Genomic DNA, 19,403 nt, shown 5'->3' with positions numbered 1-19,403 from the left:
CCACCAGTGGGGGTGCCGGGTGTGGCCAGACCCCATCCTCAGGGGTCTGTGGGAGCAGTGCGTCTGCCCTCAGGCCCAGGGAAGCTTCCAGTCTCGAGGAGGCCTCCCTGCCTGTAGTCCACCCCCCTCTTCCCCCCAAACCCTGGCCACAGGCTCGTGTTGTATAGCCACCCCTCCCTCCTCAGCAATCTGGGACATTGACGGTGGCCCTTCTGCCGCAAGGAGGGGGCAGGAGGCAGTCCCCCACCTCCCTCCATGTCCCCACCTCCCTGGCTTCTCCCCTCAGGCTCAGGCCCCTCCAGTTAGCATCCAGCCCAAGGTCAAGGCTCTGCCCGCTGCGGGGCCCAGAGGTCCTTGATCATGTGTACATGCACACTGTCACACATAAATGCACACATGCCCACACAGATTCACACCAACACACTAACACATGCACAAATACAATCACAACTCAGACACACATTCAGAGACACAAACGTGTGCATACAAGTGTGTATTCACCCACAAATGTGCATGCACTCGTGAATACACATGCACACCCAGCACACTAACTCATGGGCAGTCATGCACACAAGTGTGTACACTTAACGTGCACGCGTGTGTGCACACATAACACATATGCAGGCCCAGAAACCCATCCATTCACATGTGCCGAGTAAGCACACACATGAACACACAAACATGCACAAATGCAGGCGTACACGCGTGAAGCTACGCAGACATGCAAATTTTCATACTAGCCACAGAGAGAAACACGTGCGCACATACACAGGAACACACATGACACCAGCACAAACATGAGCACAAATGCACGAAAATGCCTGCACACCCGTGCAAATGTGCCCCGAGAAGGAGGCAGACATGCTGGAGTATTCACCCACGTTCACACTCAACTGTATACCCGTGCACAAGGAGCACACGCATTCACACAGCCACTCACAAGAACACCTTTTGATTCATTTGTGCAGGTTCTCTATCTAGACCTGGGGGACATGGGGTGGTCCTCGGCAGGGGAGAGGTGGCCCCTACTCTGGGGAGAAGCTGGGTCCAGGCAGCCACGGGTGGAGAACGGCTCGGAGGTCATTCCGCGGGACTCACAGCTCCAAGCTGTCTGGCTTGGCAGGGTCCGCAGTATGCTGCCTCGTAAACTTCATAGTAGCCGCCTCCTTTTTATTTGTTTGACCTTGACAATCGTTTATGATACGCACCAGAGCCCAGCCGCCTCTCCTCCTAATTCATACACAAAGCACTTAGCCTGGCTTTCTTCTCTGCTCCCGGCCGGCGCGGGGCCCAACACTCCTCAGAATTCCTTATGGTGGACTCTAGGGTCCCTCTGGGTCCCTGGGGCAGCCTCTCTCAGCACAGGACGTGAGCAGGAAGGATGCTGGAGCCTGGGGGGCAGGCCCGCGGGCTCCCTGCACCCCCTGCAGCCCCTGGGCCTGGGTGGGCCTGGGGTGGGTCCTGAGCGCCTCCCCACGCTGGTCCTCTCTCCCCTGCAGAGGAGCCCACGTTCCGCTGCGACGCGTGTGACGAGCTCTTCCCATCCAAGCTGGACCTGCGACGCCACAAGAAGTACGCGTGCAGCTCAGTGGGGGCCGCACTATATGAGGGCCTCGCTGAGGAGCTCAAGCCTGAGGGCCTGGGCGGTGGCGGCGGTGACGGGCAGGCCCACGAGTGCAAGGACTGCGAGCGGATGTTCCCCACCAAGTACAGGTGCAGCCCCTCCCCCGCCCGCCTCCCTCACCCCTCAGGGGCATCACGGACAGCTGGGTCACTTGGCTCTGGGAGCACAGGGGGAGCCCTGAGAAGGGTAGAGGTCAGCCTTGGGGCCTCCAGCCTGCCCAGGCTGAGAAAGCCAAGGCCCTAAATGGCATGGAGATATGCCTTTGGGCAGGAACCCAGACCACTCATCTGCTCTTGGTGACAATGCAGGCCCACAAGCTGGCAGTTGGAGGTCACAGCTCACACCCTGACCCTAAAGGTCTGGCCCCTGGTCAGAGCTTCCCCACCCACAGAGGATCCTCAAGACACCCACTGGAGCCACTGCTGCACACCCCCCATCATGTCACCAGGGCTGAGCTGTGGGGACAGACTTGAAGGAAGTCAGGAACACAGGCCAGGCCCCCAGATATGCAAGGGTCAAGCCCCAGGACCATTTCCAGGGTGAGGTCCAGGGCCAGGCTGGGGGAAGCTACCCAAGGGGTTCTGGAGTGGCCTGACCCTCTGGACACATTCAGACTCCTTCCCAGACAGTGGATGTGGGCAGGAAGGGGCCACCCAGGGGTCTCTTCACCCCCAACCCCAGGCACCAGCCTCTGTGTCCCATGGAAGCCTCCACCTGTCCCAGGAGACTTCACAGATGTGGGCACTGGTGTCCAGCCAGCCATGTGATGGTCGGACTCAGCCTCCCAGGCCCCAAGGCAAGGCAGGAGTCAGGACCTGGGAGCTGGGGACCCCAGGGGGGAGAACCAGGCCCTAAAGTCCCCAGGCTTCAGGGACCGGTGAAGACCTTCACAACCTGTGCCCGTCCTCCACCTCTGAGGATTTCCTCTGGGGCAGCCCCTGCAAAGTCATAGTGAAACCCCATCAGGTCACTAACTGGCTGTAGGATGGAGGGGAATTGAATGCCAATCCTGTCACAGCCCCCTGGGGACGGGAAACCCTCCACCCAGAACGGATGACTGAGAAAATAAGAGTTTGGGCAAATCCCAACCGAGGCCCTTGGCGGTTAGCACTGCTCAAGAGGACCCGTGTTTTCTTTACATAAACACATAAATCACAATTAACAACAGGGGAAAAGATACAATCTGCCGGGTGCTGGAGAACCAGGCGTTTCTGATCTAAATGGATGGCTGGGCCCCGTAATTAACGGGCCGTGATGTATTGCTGCTTTGCTCATGAAGATTAACGGTCATACCTGGGACAGGAGAAGTGGGGCATCCCCCGAGGTGGTGGTGGGGGGGGGGGGTGGGCTCCAGGCGGCCTGTTCATCCCAGTTCACCCCTCCCCGCAGCTGTGCCTGCCTTCCCATCACATCTCACTTGGAGACCCCTTGCTCACTCCCACCTCCCCTGTGGTGTGTGCGTGGCGGGGAGCCTTTCAGTCTGGCTTGGCCGGGGGCCACGCTCTGGGCACTCAAAGGGGTGGCCTTGGGTTTCCTGAGCGACACCCCCACTCCGGGGCTCCTCTGGGACTCGTAGCAATGTTGGAAGTTTCTAGGCCCATTTTTTGTTAGGCCCAAGGTTAGCATCAAGGGGAAGTTTGTCTTGAAATACAGAAGTGTGAACTGGGGCCCCGCCTGGCTCTGGACGCCTCCGGGTGGTCTTGGGTGAGGGCCCGAACTCCATCCATGCCCTGGCTTCCCCCTGCCATCCAACGTGGGAAGGCCGTGTCTGCTGGTCCACGCAGTGCCCTGTCCAGGCAGGAGGCAGACAGACTGGCTGCCAGGCCTCTCTCCTCTCTGGGAGCAGGAGGTGGCAGGGGCTCTGAGGGGCGGGGAGGAGGCCCTACCCTCCAGGCCCCTGCTGATCCTGGTCTCCCATGTGCAGCTTGGAGCAGCACATGGTCGTCCACACGGAGGAGCGAGAGTACAAGTGTGACCAGTGTCCCAAGGCCTTCAACTGGAAGTCCAACCTCATCCGCCACCAGATGTCCCACGACAGCGGCAAGCGCTTCGAATGTGAAAACTGCGTGAAGGTAACCGGGCTCACCCCGCCGGCCCCACCCGAGCCAAGACACAGAGCCCGCTTGGGGACCACGGGCCCCCAGTCATTCGAGAGGAAGACAGGAAGTGTGCAGGGCTGCGCAATGGGGAAGGAGAGGGCGGCCAGACCAGGTCCTCTCGGGTTCCCACCTACATGGCAGGACAGACTCCTGGGTCAAAGACCTGGAGCTTAAAGCTTCTGAGCTCCTGTCTGGAGCACCCTCAGGGCCACAGTTCTCTCGAGAATTATTATTGAAGAACCAGAGTCCAGAGAGGCCTGACAGCCCACCTAAGGCCATCTAGCATGTCACTGCCCCAGCAGAGACTGGTCTGGCCAGGCTCAGGGCGGTGGGCAGAGTGCCCAGAGAGACCCCCATCCCGTGACCTGACCCGGGGTCCACAGGGAGCGACCGACAGGATGTGACGCGCCGGAGTCTGTGTCCCCAGGTGTTCACGGACCCCAGCAACCTGCAGCGACATATCCGCTCTCAGCACGTGGGCGCCCGGGCCCACGCCTGCCCAGACTGCGGGAAGACCTTCGCCACCTCCTCAGGCCTCAAGCAGCACAAGCACATCCACAGCACCGTCAAACCTTTCATATGTGAGTGAGGGCTCCCCCGGCCCCGCCCAGCTCCCTCCCGGCGTGCCCAGGGTGGGCGTGCTTGGGGGTCAGCCAGGGGGAGAAGTCCTCAGGCTCTTCCCTGCTTGTGGGACCCCATCTGTTCAGAAAATACTTGCGGCAGCTGCCAGTCCCTCTGCCCAGGGGTGGCTGCCTCCTGGCACCACTTTATCATTACCCTGCTCCCTCGCACGCTCTTACTCTGGGATCCATCTTGCTCTAGCCTCACTTTCCCCTCTTGCGCCCCTTGGGTCCTCCCTGTGGCTCACTCGTCCAGTGGCTAGAGGTGGGCAGTGGGTAGTGAAGACCCCTGTGGTCCTGCAGAGAAGCCAGCAACTTCCCTTTTCCCTCCCTGCCTCCCCTTCCCCCCACACACGGGCTGCCCAGAGCTCCAGCAGGTGTGATAATATCAGTGCTCCCCACTCACCTGCAGCCTTTGGGGACCCCAGGCTGCATGCCTGCGCTAACCTAGGTGGCAGGGGCCAGCCATGAATAACTGGACCCCTGTCCACATGCCGTTGACCTGCCCATGGAGGAGACGGAAGCTACACCATCACCAGGGTGGGAGGAGGGCTGGAGGGTCAGGAGGCTCTCCAGGTGCCCAAGTAGGTGTCATCTGGCCCATATGCTGGGACGTGGGATGGTCTATGAGTGACCCAAGTTCTGGCAGAGAGCTCGAGGAGGTGGGCAGCGGGTGGGGTGAGAACGACGGGGTGCCTGCCAAGAAGGCTCATGACAGGGCACTGTGAGCACAGAAGCCTTGAGCTTGTGGTGTGTCTGGGGAGGGAAGTAATAGGAGAGGAGTCAGAGGTCATAGGGTTAGGTCCTGGGAATCTAGTGGGCCAATGCAGGAGCATGACCCTACTTCTCAGAGCTTAGGAGATATTGAAGGTTCTTCTGTCTAGCACTGCCCCAAGTCATCTCACTTGAGATTGTGCTGAGTCACTGTTCACACCAACACAAAGCTGACTCATCAGCCAGTGTAACTCACCAGCGTTGTCCTGGCTCGTGGTTCACACCAGCATCCTGCTGAGTCAGCATTCACAGGACCTTGACCTGATTCATTGTTCACACCAGCATTGCACTGGGAGTCATTCACATAAGATTGTGCTGTCACTGTTCACACCAACACAGAGCTGACTCATCAGCCAGCTTAACTCACCAGTGTTGTCCTGACTCATAGTTCGCACCAGTATTCTGCTGAGTCAGCATCACACCAGATCGTCCCGACTCATCCTTCACATCAGCATCACACTAAGGGTCATTCTCATAAGATTGCGCTGAGTCATTGTCCACACGAGGTTGTGCTGAGCCATCATTTTACACACATGAGTTCACAGCACCCTTACAAAACCTGATGGACCAGGGACCACACTGTGCCCAACCGAAGGGAAGTGACAGAGAAGGAAACAGTCTTGGCAGTGTGAAGTGACCAGGCCTTTGAGGCCCCGCTGCAGCTCCAGGGGCCTGGCTGCTGACCCCAGGCTGGGTGGCCTGGTACCTCTCGGGTCCCAGCACATCAATGTTGGGGGTGGGAGGAGCTAACTCTGGGAACTTGAGGACTTGGGTCTCAGTGGTTTCACCAATGTGGGGGTCTCACAGGACTGGACTGCTCCCCCAAAGAGGCCATACTTTCTGGCTGGTCAGGCCTTTGTTGAGTAGCTGGGGCTGTGCTCACCTCCTGCCCACTGCCCTGAACCTAGGCTTCCAGCTATCTTGCTAGAGGTGACTGAGCCCCCATCTCACCTGGGTCACCCGCTCCCTCAGTCAGGGAAATGCACTTCTTGAGAGTGAGTATGTGTGTGTGTGCAACACACACAATCCACATGCATACTTTACAGGAAAAGAAACCGCTGACCAGCACAAGCACTGGCCAGGGTCCCTCTGCATCCCGCAGGGCATGGATACACTCCACCAGGCACTGGTCCCACGTCCAGCTCATGGTGGACTGCTTGGGCCTTTCCCAGCCCCTGCAGGAAGCCAGCTCCCTTCACCAGCTCTGTCAGCCATCACAGGACCAGGACCCACCTCGCCAGGGACCTCAGTCTCCCAGAGGCCTCTCTGTAGCCCCAGCATTTCATCAGGACCCTTTTCTCGTGTGACTGGGTGGATGGGAAGCAAAGGTCCCAGGCTCCCTTCACCCAGGCATGGCCACTGGTCCCCGAGCCACCCCCACCACACACACCGGGAGTTGCCCTGGGAGGGTGCCATTTCCAAGCTCAGGATGGCAGAAGCCACTGATGAGGTGCCACGGAGCCCCACTGTGGGGGATGGAGGGCGTCACTGAGCCTCTTCAAGGGCCAGGAATGTAGTAAGGTGTCACTCGTCTGGCCAGGAGCCCTGAGCCAGGGAGTGGCCTCTCTTCCCTCGAGGGTCAGCAGGCGGCCTGAGGGTATTTATAGACCTTCCCGAGGAGCAGCGGCCCCTCTGCACCAGCCTCCTCCCAAAAAGGGCAGATTTGATTAAACGAGGCAGTGCTCTTCCCCCTCAGCCTTGAAAACGTCCCGCCAAGCCAGACAGCCAGGAAGGCAGAGCCGTTAATATAAATAGATATTGTGATTAAAGAGCACGATCAGCTCGGGGCCAGCGCTCCCAGCAAGATTCGCATGACATCAGGCCGCGAGAGTGTGCGGAGAGCGAGAAACACGCTGAAATCATTGTTTCCACGGGGGCTGCATTTAGGAAGCAAATTGTCCTGCAGAGAGAGAGAGACAGACAGTGTGTGTGTGTGTGTGTGTGTGTTCCTCTGTTGCTGGTTAGGAAAACAAGAAGAGAAAGAAAAACTGGAGGTTGGCTGACACTCAGCTCACCATTGGGAAAATGGCGAGACTGGGTCGCCAGGGCCTGCGGGGCCTGCCGTTCGGCTCTGACCGCCACCCTCTCCTGTTACGCACAGAGCTGGAGCAGCCTTTCCATCCCAGTCTGGGGAGGTCTCACTTTTCTCAGATGTGGAACCAGCCCCCTCGGGGGCTCCCCTCCCACCTCCACCTTCTAGCCACCCCCAGACTCTGATCTCACAGCCAGAAGCTCTGCTTCCAGGCCTGGGGATTAAGAACCCCAAAGGGCTGGTCGCTCCTGAGGCCTCCCTGTCCTGGGAGGCAGGGCTGGAGGCAGAACGAGGGGGGAAGCTGAGAGCATTTTAAACCTTAGAAGTGGGCGGCCTAGCCCAGGGGGTGTTGTTTTACTCGCTTCTGCTGGAACAGTGTGGCTGGCGTGGTAGGGAGACCTGGTGGGGAGTCTGGGTGGGCAGGTGCAGCTGCATACATGAGGGTATGCCGTGTCTTTGCCCGTCTCTGGGAGCCACTTTGAAGACCTCGGTCCCACCTGACAAACTCATGGGATCAGGAGAACACAGAGCAGCAGGGCCCATTCTCCAGTGGAGAAGGCTGAAGTGGGTAGAGATCTACCCAGGCCACCCAGGGACCCCAGGGGAGGCACAGGGACAGCGTCGCCAATCCATTTTGGTCACCAGAGACCAATCCCAGGGAAGGGTGCGTGTGCGTAGATGTGTATATGTACACATGTGTGTGCAAGTACATGTGATGACACAGTTATAGTGCAACGTGTTTGTGAACATACACACTCATGCAGGACACACTCGTGTACATAAGCACACGTGCCCATAGACCTGTGTGCATATCTACATGCATGCATACACCTAAGCGCACATGCAGGCACTCATACCCAGTGATGCACGCGTGCACACACATGTGCACACACGCACTCGCACACACACACATCCAGGCGCGCGCCACTCCAGGCACCTAGCCGGACCCCCGGTGCCCCAGCCCCAGGCAGTGCGGGGTCCTCGCCGCCTCCCCTCACACCGCTGTCTCTGCCCTGCTGCCCCCAGGTGAGGTCTGCCACAAGTCGTACACGCAGTTCTCCAACCTGTGCCGCCACAAGCGCATGCACGCGGACTGCCGCACGCAGATCAAGTGCAAGGACTGCGGGCAGATGTTCAGCACTACCTCGTCCCTCAACAAGCACCGGCGCTTCTGCGAGGGCAAGAACCATTACCCGCCGGGAGGCATCTTCGCCCCCGGCCTGCCCCTGACCCCCAGCCCCTTGATGGACAAGGCCAAGCCACCCCCCGGTCTCAACCATGCCGGCCTGGGCTTCGGCGAGTACTTCCCCTCCAGGCCACACCCCGGGAGCCTGCCCTTCTCCGCAGCACCCCCCAGCTTCCCCACGCTCACGCCCGGCTTCCCGGGTATCTTCCCTCCATCCCTGTACCCCCGGCCGCCTCTGCTACCTCCTACGCCGCTGCTCAAGAGCCCCCTGAACCACACGCAGGACGCCAAGCTCCCTAGCCCCCTGGGGAACCCTGCCCTGCCCCTTGTCTCCGCCGTCGGCAACAGTAGCCAGGGCACCACAGCGGCCGCGGGGCCCGAGGAGAAGCTGGAGGGCCACCTGGAGGAGGCGTACGCCACCAAGCTCAAGCCCCGGGGCAGCGACCTGTCAGACGGCAGCGACTTCGAGGACATCAACACCACGACTGGGACCGACCTGGACACGACCACGGGAACAGGCTCCGACCTAGACAGCGATGTGGATAGTGACCGTGACAAGACCAAGGACAAGGGCAAGGCGGCCGAGGGCAAGCCAGAGTTCGGGGGCAGCACGGTGCCCCCAGGCGCCCCCAACAGTGTGGGCGAGGTTCCCGTCTTCTACTCCCAGCACTTCTTCCCGCCGCCCCAGGAGCAGCTGCTGACAGCGTCGGGCGCGGCAGGCGACTCCATCAAGGCCATCGCGTCCATCGCTGAGAAGTACTTCGGGCCCGGCTTCATGGGCGTACCGGAGAAGAAGCTGGGCGCCCTGCCCTACCACTCCATGTTCCCCTTCCAGTTCCTGCCCCACCTCCCTCACTCCCTGTACCCCTTCACGGACCGTGCCCTCACCCACAACCTGCTGGTCAAGGCCGAGCCAAAGTCGCCCCGGGACGCCCTCAAGGCTGGCGGCCCCAGTGCCGAGTCCCCCTTTGACCTCACCACCAAACCCAAAGAGGCCAAGCCCATCCTGCCGGCGCCCAAGGTGCCCCCAGCCCCAGTGTCTGGTGAGGAGCAGCCACTGGACCTGAGCATTGGCAGCCGTGCACGGGCCAGCCAGAATGGAGGGACCCGGGAGCCCCGCAAGAACCACGTGTATGGCGAGCGCAGGCTGGGGCCCAGCGAGGGGCTGCCCAAGGCATGCCCGGCCCAGCTGCCCCAGCAGCCACCCCTGCACTACGCCAAGCCATCGCCCTTCTTCATGGACCCCATCTACAGGTATTCACATGCTCCGCCCTCACGTGCTGTCCCTGGGGACCACCTCCCCTGCTCCCCCAAGCTTTGTCCCCCTGTCTTTGCAGCTTCAGGAGGTGCTTCGGCTCTGGGCAGGGAGGGGTCTGTGCTGCTTTGAAGTCCAGGCCTGGCTCGGCCCTTTCCTAGGGTGGGCGCCTGGCAGGGTCTTCTGGGTACACTTGGCTCCCTTTCTCAGATGCCACTGGGAAACGCACTGCCCTCCCTTGAACCCTGCCCCCAGCCTGCCCTCAGACTCCACCCCAGAGGCCCGCCTGCTGGTGTCTCCCGCCTCCCTGTCTGGACCGACTCTGCCTCCCAGGACACTCCTGGCTGTTAGGCCTGCTCCAGCATCTCTGCTTCCCTGCGACTGCCCTGTGGCCCCTACACAGGCCCCGCCCCTCTCCAGAGCCACAGCTGGGGTTCCTGTTGGCCTAGGGGCGATCAGAGGAGCCACTTATCCCTGGAGGGAGGAGGTGGAGGGAGAGAGGTGAAAGCTCTGGAAGGTTTGCAAAACATCAGCGTTCCAGCCCTCTGATAGACCTTCTGGTGAGGGGCCAACTGATTCCCCCTCCCCGGTTTCTGAGCAGGCTTTGATCAGGGGGTTTTGGCCCCCATTGCACGTGTCCCAGGGTGCTGGGAGGGCTGAGCCCTCAGGAGGGAGCTGTGCCCATGGGCGGGCCTGGAGGGGCCTGGAGGGGCAGGCAGGTGTGGTGCTTCAGCCACTATTACAGGCCCATGGCTCTGTGTGGGAGGGGCCCGTGTGCACACAGGTGAGTGTGTCTACATGGGAATGCAGAGAGCATGTGGCCACTCTGAGGGCTCATGGGAAGCACAGGGACCAGGCAGGGCCTGGGGATGGGTGTGTAAGTGAGGTCACCCCTGCAAAGGTGCAGCGGGAGGAATGATGGCAGGGTTGCCAGCGACAGGGAGGAGGGAGCATGGACCAGCCTCCTGCTCTGCCCTCCTCACCCACCCAGGTCCCCCCGCTCTGCGCTCACCCAGGGCCCTGGCTGGCCTGTGTCTGTAGCTGGTTCCATTTCCTGCCAGGTCTTGGCATTGTCATCACAGGAAACCTGAAAAATGGTCCCTTGGGTGTTTCTTTAAAAACACACCATCCACAGATGGTTTGAGAAAGTGATCAGAGGCCTGTGACCACTGACGGTGGCTCACGGGCTTTCTGGGGGTGAACATGCCCATCAAAGGCCCAGGGGGCACCTGCCAATTCCAGTGAATCTGTGGGACTGGGTGTGGGAGACAGGGGATAGCTGGGGTTCAAGAGAGGAGGCAAGGAGCAAGCAGCCCTCACGCAGAGGAAGGGGTGGGACTGGAGACCTAGAGACCAAGGCTCCTGGTCAAGCCCCCCGAGCTGGAGCCAGCAGGCCTGCAAGAGGCTCTGGGTTAAATGTTTCCCTTCAGCCTCCTTGTCCACCCTGTCCCAGCTCCCCTCCCAGCCCCCAGCCCTCCTCTACCCCTCCCCTCCCCACTGCAGGCCTGGTTCGGGGCTTTGGGCCTTTTTCTGGAAGTTGGCGGGGCAGCCAGTCAGGCCTGGAAGCAGGAATCGGCCACAGAGCCCCCCGACCCTCCCCTCCTGCCCAAACTACTCGGAGACCTGGCTTGCGTCGGGCTCTTGCCCTCTGGATTTAGGGTACAGCTGCTGACAGAGGAGCTGCCTGGTCCCCACTTTCACACACAGACACCAGCAAAATGCCCCAGATATGGGGTAACCTCTCCCCACCGCCCCCTGAGCCCAGTCAAGATGAACACTCGTGGTGTCGAGAAGGTTCCCTCCAAGTGAAGGTGTGGGCGACAGTCACTGCCTGTGTAAACGTTGGCCAAGGGCTAGGGGACAAGGTCCTCCCAGCTCCTGGTTGGTCCTGGGGTGACTCCAGCAAAACTCCCCAGTGTCCCCACAGGCCCCCCCAGGTGTGACCATGGACACATACCAGTAACCCTCCTTCCCCCTGGTTGGAGGAACCCCAACACCACCAGGCTGATTCCCCCCGCCCCCCCGACCCTCCTGCCCTTCTCACCTCCACGTGCTGCTGGCTCTGTGACAAGGCCAGGGACACTGTGATGACGAAAGCCGTGTACCTTGGCAGGGCACACGTCTGCTGGGGGTCAGGGGTCAGCTGGCAGGGGCTTCACGGAGCCAGCCTGGTGGGCTGCATGAGACACAGAGGGCGGGAGAAGGCAGAGGACAATCTTCAACACCCCCTGCCTCGCTGTGAGACCCCTTCCTCTCTGCCCACACCACCCACCCTGGGGGCCTTATTGAAAGACTGACCCAGCCCAGCTTTGAATGGGGCCTCTGCTAAAGCCCTGAGGTCGCCTAGGGGCAGAGCTAAGCCTAAGAGGGGTGGGAGAGTGGCCCTGGACAGACGAGGCGGCGGTCCCCGCAGCCGTGTCTACCTGCAGAGAGGTGGTAGGACTCCCATGTCGCCTTATATAAATCTCGACTCCCATGGGGGAGACTGAGGTGGGCTTTGTTGGGAAATGGTGAGAGGAGGAGGTCAGGGGAGGAGGGGCAGCCTCCTCTTCCGCTTGCTGTGATTGGCAGTTGTACTGGCATTTGGGGAACATTCTGGAACTGTTGTCTCCAGCAGCTGTCTTGAGGTTTTAGGTAGACACTGCCTGGCTGCTGTGGGGAGGCTCTGAGACCTCCCCAGGGCAGAAACCTGCTGATCACTCACACAGCCCTGCCCAGTTGGACCCTGTTCGCTCACACACCCACCCAGTTGGACAGAGCACCTGTGCCAAGGGCTCAGTAGAAAAGGGAAGTCGGGTGTAGGTGGCAGCCCCATGTGCCCCATGTTCCGCTGTTGGGGAGCCCAGGGACCCCAACAGGGCCGAGCCCTCCCTGGGCAAATGGGTCAGTGGGCAGAGGCTGCCACACACGGGACCCTTAGGGAAGAGTCCTAGCTCCGGCATCAGGCGTTCATCACATGCATGGGTGCTGGCAGCTGGGTGGTTGGGGGGACGCTGGGGAGACTCGAAGGGGTCCAGACCTGGGTGTGGTGTGGGGAACATGTGCTCAGACAGGCAAGTGCACAGCCGGGTCACAGAGCGTCCTTACAGCATCAGGTGAGACGTGGTCACAGGGTCCGTGGAAGTTGGGCTCTGAGGTAAGGCCCCCACCTTGTGACTGATGGGGCACAGGTGGGTGCCAGGAGGGGCAGGGACCACAGCCCCTCCCCGCCCAGTGCTGGGCTGCTCAGTGGGGTCCGTAACCCTCTGTGTTGCTGTCCAGCAGGGTGGAGAAGCGGAAGGTGACCGACCCGGTGGGAGCCCTTAAGGAAAAGTACCTGAGGCCATCCCCGCTGCTCTTCCACCCCCAGGTAAGGCCAGCGGGAGCCTGAGGTCCATCCAGGCCCAGCCACAAGCCCCAGGCAGGTCTCTGCTTCCCGTCCCTGCACACCCACCCATCCCTGTGAGGTTGGGGAAGATGAGACAGGGCTGGACAGGTGAGGCAGGAGGGTGGTCCTTGGCGGGGGAGCCCTAGGAAGCAGCCAGGGACACTGGCCCACAGGTGCCCCCCTCGATCCACGGCTGGGAGGGGTAGTGAACGTTGCCCCTGCAGCAGTGGGCTGCAGCTCTGATGGAGCATATCCAAACATTTGGACCACAGGGAGAATGAATAGGAGAGAGCCAGGGAGGTGTGGACGCCAGCAGCCTCTCTGGTACAAGGGACATGGGGGCACTTAAGGGGAAAGATCAGCAGAGGAGGGGCAGTGCAGAGGGCAGAGGCAGGGAGCAGGACAGCAGCAGAGGGACAGGCATCGAGCTCAGGGGATCCCAGGGAGTCGTGGACAGACGGACTGCCCTCCCCCGGGGATGCAGAGGGTGGCGAGGCCACCTGTCAAGACTAGAATCAGGAGTCTGGGAAAAAGAACCCCCAAGTCTGGGGAGTGGTCACAGACCCCACCAAGCCTGCAGGCACTCTGTGCCCCTGTTCTCACCACTTGGAGCCCGGCCCTGTCCCCAGACCCACGAGCCTCCCCTGCCCAAGCTGGAGAAGACTCAGGACTGAGTTGTGGGCCAGCCTGGACCCAGACTCCAGACCCGGGCATTGTTCTCTCCCTCTGCGTTTCCCGCCTGGGACAAACCCGTGGTTTGTGGAACCTGCACCCCGCCTGGGTTCACAGCTAAACTTACTGCCTCCCATTGTCTCATGAGGGCCTCGGAGTTTGGTTAAGAACTTCCCCTGGTTTCCTCGGGCCCTGCTGGAAAAAGCAGGCAAGCCAGCCAGGCACATCCTGTGTTTGTGTTTGTGCGGGAGCTTGGCTGGGAATATCTGATCAGGCAAAGTGGGCTGGGCAGGCCGGACCCTCCCAGGCCTGAGGAAGAGGGACCTGGCAGGGGGCTGGCTGCCCATTGTCTCTGCTGCCTGCTCCCCCAACCAGCCACCCCTGCTGCCTACCCCTGAGCCCAGATCCGGGGCTGGGGGTGGGAAAGGTGACTAGTAAGTCCCCTGATGAAATGGTCTGAGGTGAGTCCATCACTCGGACAGGGCAGCTTCCAGCCACTGTAAAGTCTTGGGGGGGGTGGGGGCGGGGGTCACAATGCACAAAGACACCAACATGCTCTGGTCAGCTGCCTCTCATTTCTGAGGCCCGACATGCAGGTGTGCAGCCCCTGGGGTTGCAGGGAGAGGCGGTCCTGCCAAGCCACTGCTCCTCACCACCTCTGGGCCGGTGAGTCTGGGGCAGTAGTCCCAGAACCTCCCAAGGCTGCAGCTAAAACTGAGACCCACTGGCAGATGGGCAGCAGTCTGTGTGCCTAGATCCCATCATCTAGGGATGCATCTGAGGGGCCAGGCAGTGTCCATCTGTCCATCAGTGGAGACAGGTGGGCCACCCACAGCTGGAAGCAGCATGTGTCTAACGGGGGAGCATGCCCATCCCATAGTGATGGTGAGGCCCAAATCCTGCAACTGTGCAGAGCTGGCCAGGGTCTAGGTGGCAGCCCAGGGTCAAGGGAGGCCTCAGCCATAGGATGGACCCCATCTTCTGTTTGTTAACCCCTTTCTGGTGTCTTATCTAACCACTCAGTTGTTCCCCAGCCTAAACCCTGAGGGACTCCAGACACAATGAAAACTCTTCCTTTCTCAGTCTCATCCCAGCCTCCCATAGGACCTGACTTGCAGCAGGCAGCCTCAGGAGGAGAGGAGAAGTGTTGCTAAGGCCTGCGCCGGTCCCTTCCCTGCTTCTGTCCCCCAGCCCCAAGGCAGGCACAGGATTCTAGTCAGAACCCTGCCCACCAGGTGGAAATGAGCAAAGCCAGGAGAAAGCAGCTCCCTTCTCCACCCCAGGCAAGCCTGTGGCGTCTCCATGGAGCAGACAGGCAGCCCCTCCGGGCCATGTCACCATGTCTTGTGTCACGTCACGTCGGCCTCAGCATTCCATGGTTGAGTGTAGTCTTAAGCTATTGAATTTCTTTTTAGCACTTTGCCTGCAGTTATGGTCTGCTGCCACTAGGTGGTGGTGGTGCTTCAGCTTTATGAGCCATTTTTTAATTTGGGATTCAGATAGCTATCTTAATTTTATGGGCTTCTCTGGTAGCTCAGTCAAGAATCTGCTTGTAATGTGGGATATCTGGCTTTGATCCCTGGGTTGAGAAGATCCCCTGGAGAAGGAAATGACAACCCACTTCAGTAGTCTTGCCTGGAAAATCCCATGGACAGAGGAGCCTGGCAGGCTGCGGTCCACGAGGTTGCAGAGTTAGACAAGATGAGCGATCAACACTAACTAAATTTTTTGAGCACTCAAAAAAAACGAACAAAAAAGGATATAATTCTGTTTTCATTCCAAATTAGCCATGAGGAGTGCTAGCCAGGGATCGAGCCAGCAGGGCTTGCTGGCTGGTTTCAAAGTAAGGCGCTCTGTGATCACAAGTGTCAGTGACCCACGTCACCCGGGGACTGGCAAGTGATGGTCAGCTGCAGCTCCCCCAGCCTGGACCCTGGACTGTGATGGGGTTCCAAGCAAGGACCAGAGCAGGGCTGGCTGCAGGAAGTGAAAGAACCCAGCCCAGTGGCCAAGAAGAAGGAGACCACTTCCAACGATAGCCTGCTTGTCCATGATCCATGCTCAGTCAACGAGGATTCCCAGGTGTGGGGTGGGTCCAGGGGCGTCAAGACTGGAGGTGCAATGGAGCCCCACAGCCCCTCTCACTCTCCTGCCAACAGATGTCAGCCATTGAGACCATGACGGAGAAGCTGGAGAGCTTTGCGGCCATGAAGGTGGACTCTGGCAGCTCCCTGCAGCCCCTCCCACACCACCCCTTCAACTTCCGGTCCCCACCCCCAACGCTCTCAGACCCCATCCTCAGGAAGGGCAAGGAGCGATACACGTGCAGGTGAGATGCGGTGAGCCCCTGGGGCAGCCCCAGCAAGGTGGCTGCAGGTGCCACAAGGGCCCATGAACCTGCACTTCCAGGAAAAAAGCTCGGTCTCAGCCAGGGCCCGGCATGGTAGCCGGTGGGCCGTTGTCCCCTTGAGATCATTCCCTGAAAATATCCACATGTCCCCCACCAAGCTGTGCTCCAGTGAGCACGAGAAAATGCAGCCTTGGCCAGCAGGTTGGAAGGTCCAAGCCGGAAGCTAAGGCTGCTGGTCCGTGTTTAACTCCGGCTCTGGGGGCGGTGGGAAGCCCAGTGCTAAGGAGAGATGGCCCGTCCCGGCTGCACAGGCCTGTGCAGCCGGTGCTTTCCAGCTCGGCCCAGGCTGGGCTAGGGGCTGAGAAACTGCCTGGGGCAGGGGCACGGCCCCGAGCAGGCCAGCGTGGGCCAGCGCCAGCTGCCCAGTGGTGTGTGTCCAGCCTCTCTGTGACACTCAGCTGGGCCTCGAGGCCGAGGAGAAACTGAAATCCAGGGTGTGCAGTGGGTCACCTGCCCCCGGGTGTGGGAGAAACAGCACCAGAAGACACCTGGGTGCCCGCGTCTATGCCAAAGCGCCTGCCTGATGGATCCCTCCCCCACTGCTTCCCCCTAGGTACTGCGGCAAGATCTTCCCCCGGTCAGCAAACCTCACGAGACACCTGAGAACGCACACCGGGGAGCAGCCATACAGGTAGGGGCCCGCCCAGTTGGGGTCGGGGAGGCAGGCTCCTGGCGGACCTCCCCTTCCCCTGCCATGGGATGGGCAGCGGGTGGGAGCAATGCTGGACCTTGCTCCAGATCACTCACTGGGTCACTCTATCCTGGCTGCTCAGCCCTTACGCACCCGAGGATACTGTAAAGGTCAGGCTTCTGGAAGGTTCCCGCCCACTGACCCCGGAGTGTGTCTGGGAGCAGCCCTTCCTCCTACCACTGGGTGTCAACTGGAGAGCAAAGCCAGGCCCAGGGGTGGTCTTTGTGGAGGGGGAGCCTCAGCGTCACCACCACCCAGCCCACCTCCACCCACCTCCCCACAGCCACCAGCCATTGCTGACCTCAGCCTGGGCAGGGGACCAGGGTGAGCCCCTAAGGTAGGGTGGGCTGGCCTCAGAGAAGGAGGCCCATGCAAACTTGGATCTTCCCAAGCTGGGGGCATCCTGAGGATTCACCTAGGTGCCCCGACCTCGCTCCTCGGTGCCTCATCCCCTCCCTACAGAATGTGGTCGCAAGTGCATGGGGGCTGTGAGAGCCTCTACATTTCATATTCACAACTGGTGGGGGCATCTCCCTGTTTCAAAGACTTGGAGCCTCGGGCTCAGAGACGCCCTTGACTTGCCAGGGTCCAAGCTCATGGCCACACTTGTTGACCATTCTGGCCTTTTCCCTTGGTGCCTAGGGCAATTGTCGGGCAAGAAAAGAGCTGAGGGTAACATCCTGGCTTTCGGGGACCCCACCCAGGGCGGGGGCCGGGAGTCCCAGGGGATGGAGACCGTGAGACAAATTGGGGGATGCTGGTCCCAACGCCAGGATGACATCCTGGGCTGTCTGGTGGACAGCGGCCATCTGGAGCAAAGGGTCTGGCATCGTTTTAAGTGGGCAGCGTCAGGTCCTGTAGTCCGGGCACACAGCTGGGAGTGACCCATGGGTCCAGGGAGTGAAGGTGTATCCCCATCACTGGGCAGGGCTGCCACAGGGGCTTCTGCAGGCATCACAGCCCCCGGGCCCTGTCCCAGCCGAGTAAGCATCAGCTCAGGTCGCTCACCAGTCATCTGCTCAGTGCCCTCAGCTGGCCCCCAGCACACAGCCCCCCACCCTGTTCCCCTCCAAAAGTGACTTACAACTTAACAAAGGCGGGCTTAGCCTGCTTCTCTCCCAGACAAGGAGCCGTGTGTGTTTCTTGGAAGGAGAACCAACCCCTGGACAGAGTTGCATATAAGATCCCCTGGGGGTTCGGGTCCATGTTTATAGAAGGATTTAATTATCATTGATTTCTTTTGCTCTTTAAATCTGTGAGTTTCGATGCGAGTAACAATCATTGCTTTGAAAGTTGGCATTGCAAATCCTGACTGCATCTAGCTCAAGGCAGCCCCACAATGAGGAGTTTGGGGCGTGGACCTGTCTTATGACATCACTGGGGCACCTGGCCTCACTTTGGGAATTGGAGCGGCTTCAGTTAGAGGAAGGAAAGTGCGAGTCCATCCACAGAAGGCCAGTGCTGGCACAGGCCAGGTCACCCCAGTGATGCCAATGAAAGCTGCCGCTGCCTGACTGTACCCCCACACGTGTGCACTGCGTGTGTGCCCACGGAGGCCCGGCTGGTGGGTGGGTGCCCCCACAATTAAGAGAAAGGCAGACCGCTTAGTGTGACACCCAGGAGGCACGACCCCTTACTGTGACAACCCTCTGCCCGGCTGGGCCGGTGTCCTAGTTTAGAGATCTTTGATGAGGCTGGCAGATGAGGGGCAGTTGATGATGTTTTTTCAAGCTCCAGCACATAGGGCTCGTTGAGATGTGGGAAGGAGGGCGGCTGCTTCCTCTGTCCTGGAAGCCTGTCCAATGGTCCCTCCAGCACTGCCCAGAGGTGGGTGGGGAGTCTTGAGTCCCACTCTGGATGCACGTGGGCTGACCGTGGGCTCCTGGCGGGACCTGGGACTCCAGCTCTAAGGATGCTCACCTACCCCCATCTGCAGGTCGTTTCGTCTGTGGCTCCCCATCCTGCTAACTGTGTTGAATCCATGTGCCCAGCAAGGTCCTATTACCATTCCCATCAGGGTTCCAGGTGGCCCATATGTGTCTGTTCTTTGTTCATTTTATTGTTAAGCCTGGGTTACAAAGGGCTTCCCTAGTAGCTCAGCTGGTAAAGAATTTGCCTGCAATGCAGGAGACCCTGGTTCGATTCCTGGGTCAGGAAGATCTGCTGGAGAAGGGATAGGCTACCCACTCCAGTATTCTTGGGCTTCCCTGGTGGCTCAGCTGGTAAAGAATTTGCCTGCAATGCAGGAGACCCTGGTTCGATTCCTGGGTCAGGAACATCTGCTGGAGAAGGGATAGGCTACTCCAGTATTCTTGGGCTTCCCTGGTGCCTCAGATGGTAAAGAATCCACCTGTAATGTGGCAGACCTGGGTTCCATCCCTGGGTTGGAAAGATCCCCTGGAGGAGGGCATGGCAACCCACTCCAGTATTCTTGCCTGGAGAATCCATGAACAGAGGAGCCTGGTGGGCCACAGTCGATTGGGTCACAAATAATCGGACAGGACTGAGCAACTAAGCACACAGCACAGGGTTACAAAAATCTCTTCTATCTTTCCTTTCCCAGTTTTTACAGTTACCTAAAGCCTATCTCTCTCTGGTGGCTGGTGCGGCCCCACTAGGTCCCAGAGTGGACACAGCCACCACCACCCACCAGGGGCCATTTCACTCTCCCCG

At 60.0% G+C, this 19,403-nt stretch overlaps 1 protein-coding gene across 2 annotated transcripts in view; it reads left to right on the top strand.

Annotated features, from left to right (window-relative positions):
- The window catches only part of PRDM16 (PR/SET domain 16), a 342,599-nt gene that overhangs the window by 303,686 nt on the left and 19,510 nt on the right, over window positions 1–19,403 (top strand). Inside the window, exons 6-12 of one of the 2 annotated variants that reach the window (XM_018060471.1) lie at window positions 1,500–1,713; window positions 3,549–3,696; window positions 4,151–4,304; window positions 8,176–9,589; window positions 12,855–12,939; window positions 15,789–15,958; window positions 16,593–16,670. In XM_018060471.1, coding sequence (XP_017915960.1) covers window positions 1,500–1,713; window positions 3,549–3,696; window positions 4,151–4,304; window positions 8,176–9,589; window positions 12,855–12,939; window positions 15,789–15,958; window positions 16,593–16,670 — 2,263 coding nt within the window. Of the gene's footprint in view, window positions 1–1,499; window positions 1,714–3,548; window positions 3,697–4,150; window positions 4,305–8,175; window positions 9,590–12,851; window positions 12,940–15,788; window positions 15,959–16,592; window positions 16,671–19,403 lie in introns of both variants that reach the window. The other variant, XM_018060470.1, reaches the window with a different exon arrangement.

The sequence above is a fragment of the Capra hircus genome, chromosome 16, assembly GCF_001704415.2.
Source record: "Capra hircus breed San Clemente chromosome 16, ASM170441v1, whole genome shotgun sequence".
NCBI classification, from domain to species: Eukaryota; Metazoa; Chordata; class Mammalia; order Artiodactyla; family Bovidae; genus Capra; species Capra hircus.
This window is presented reverse-complemented; position numbering and strand designations above follow the sequence as displayed.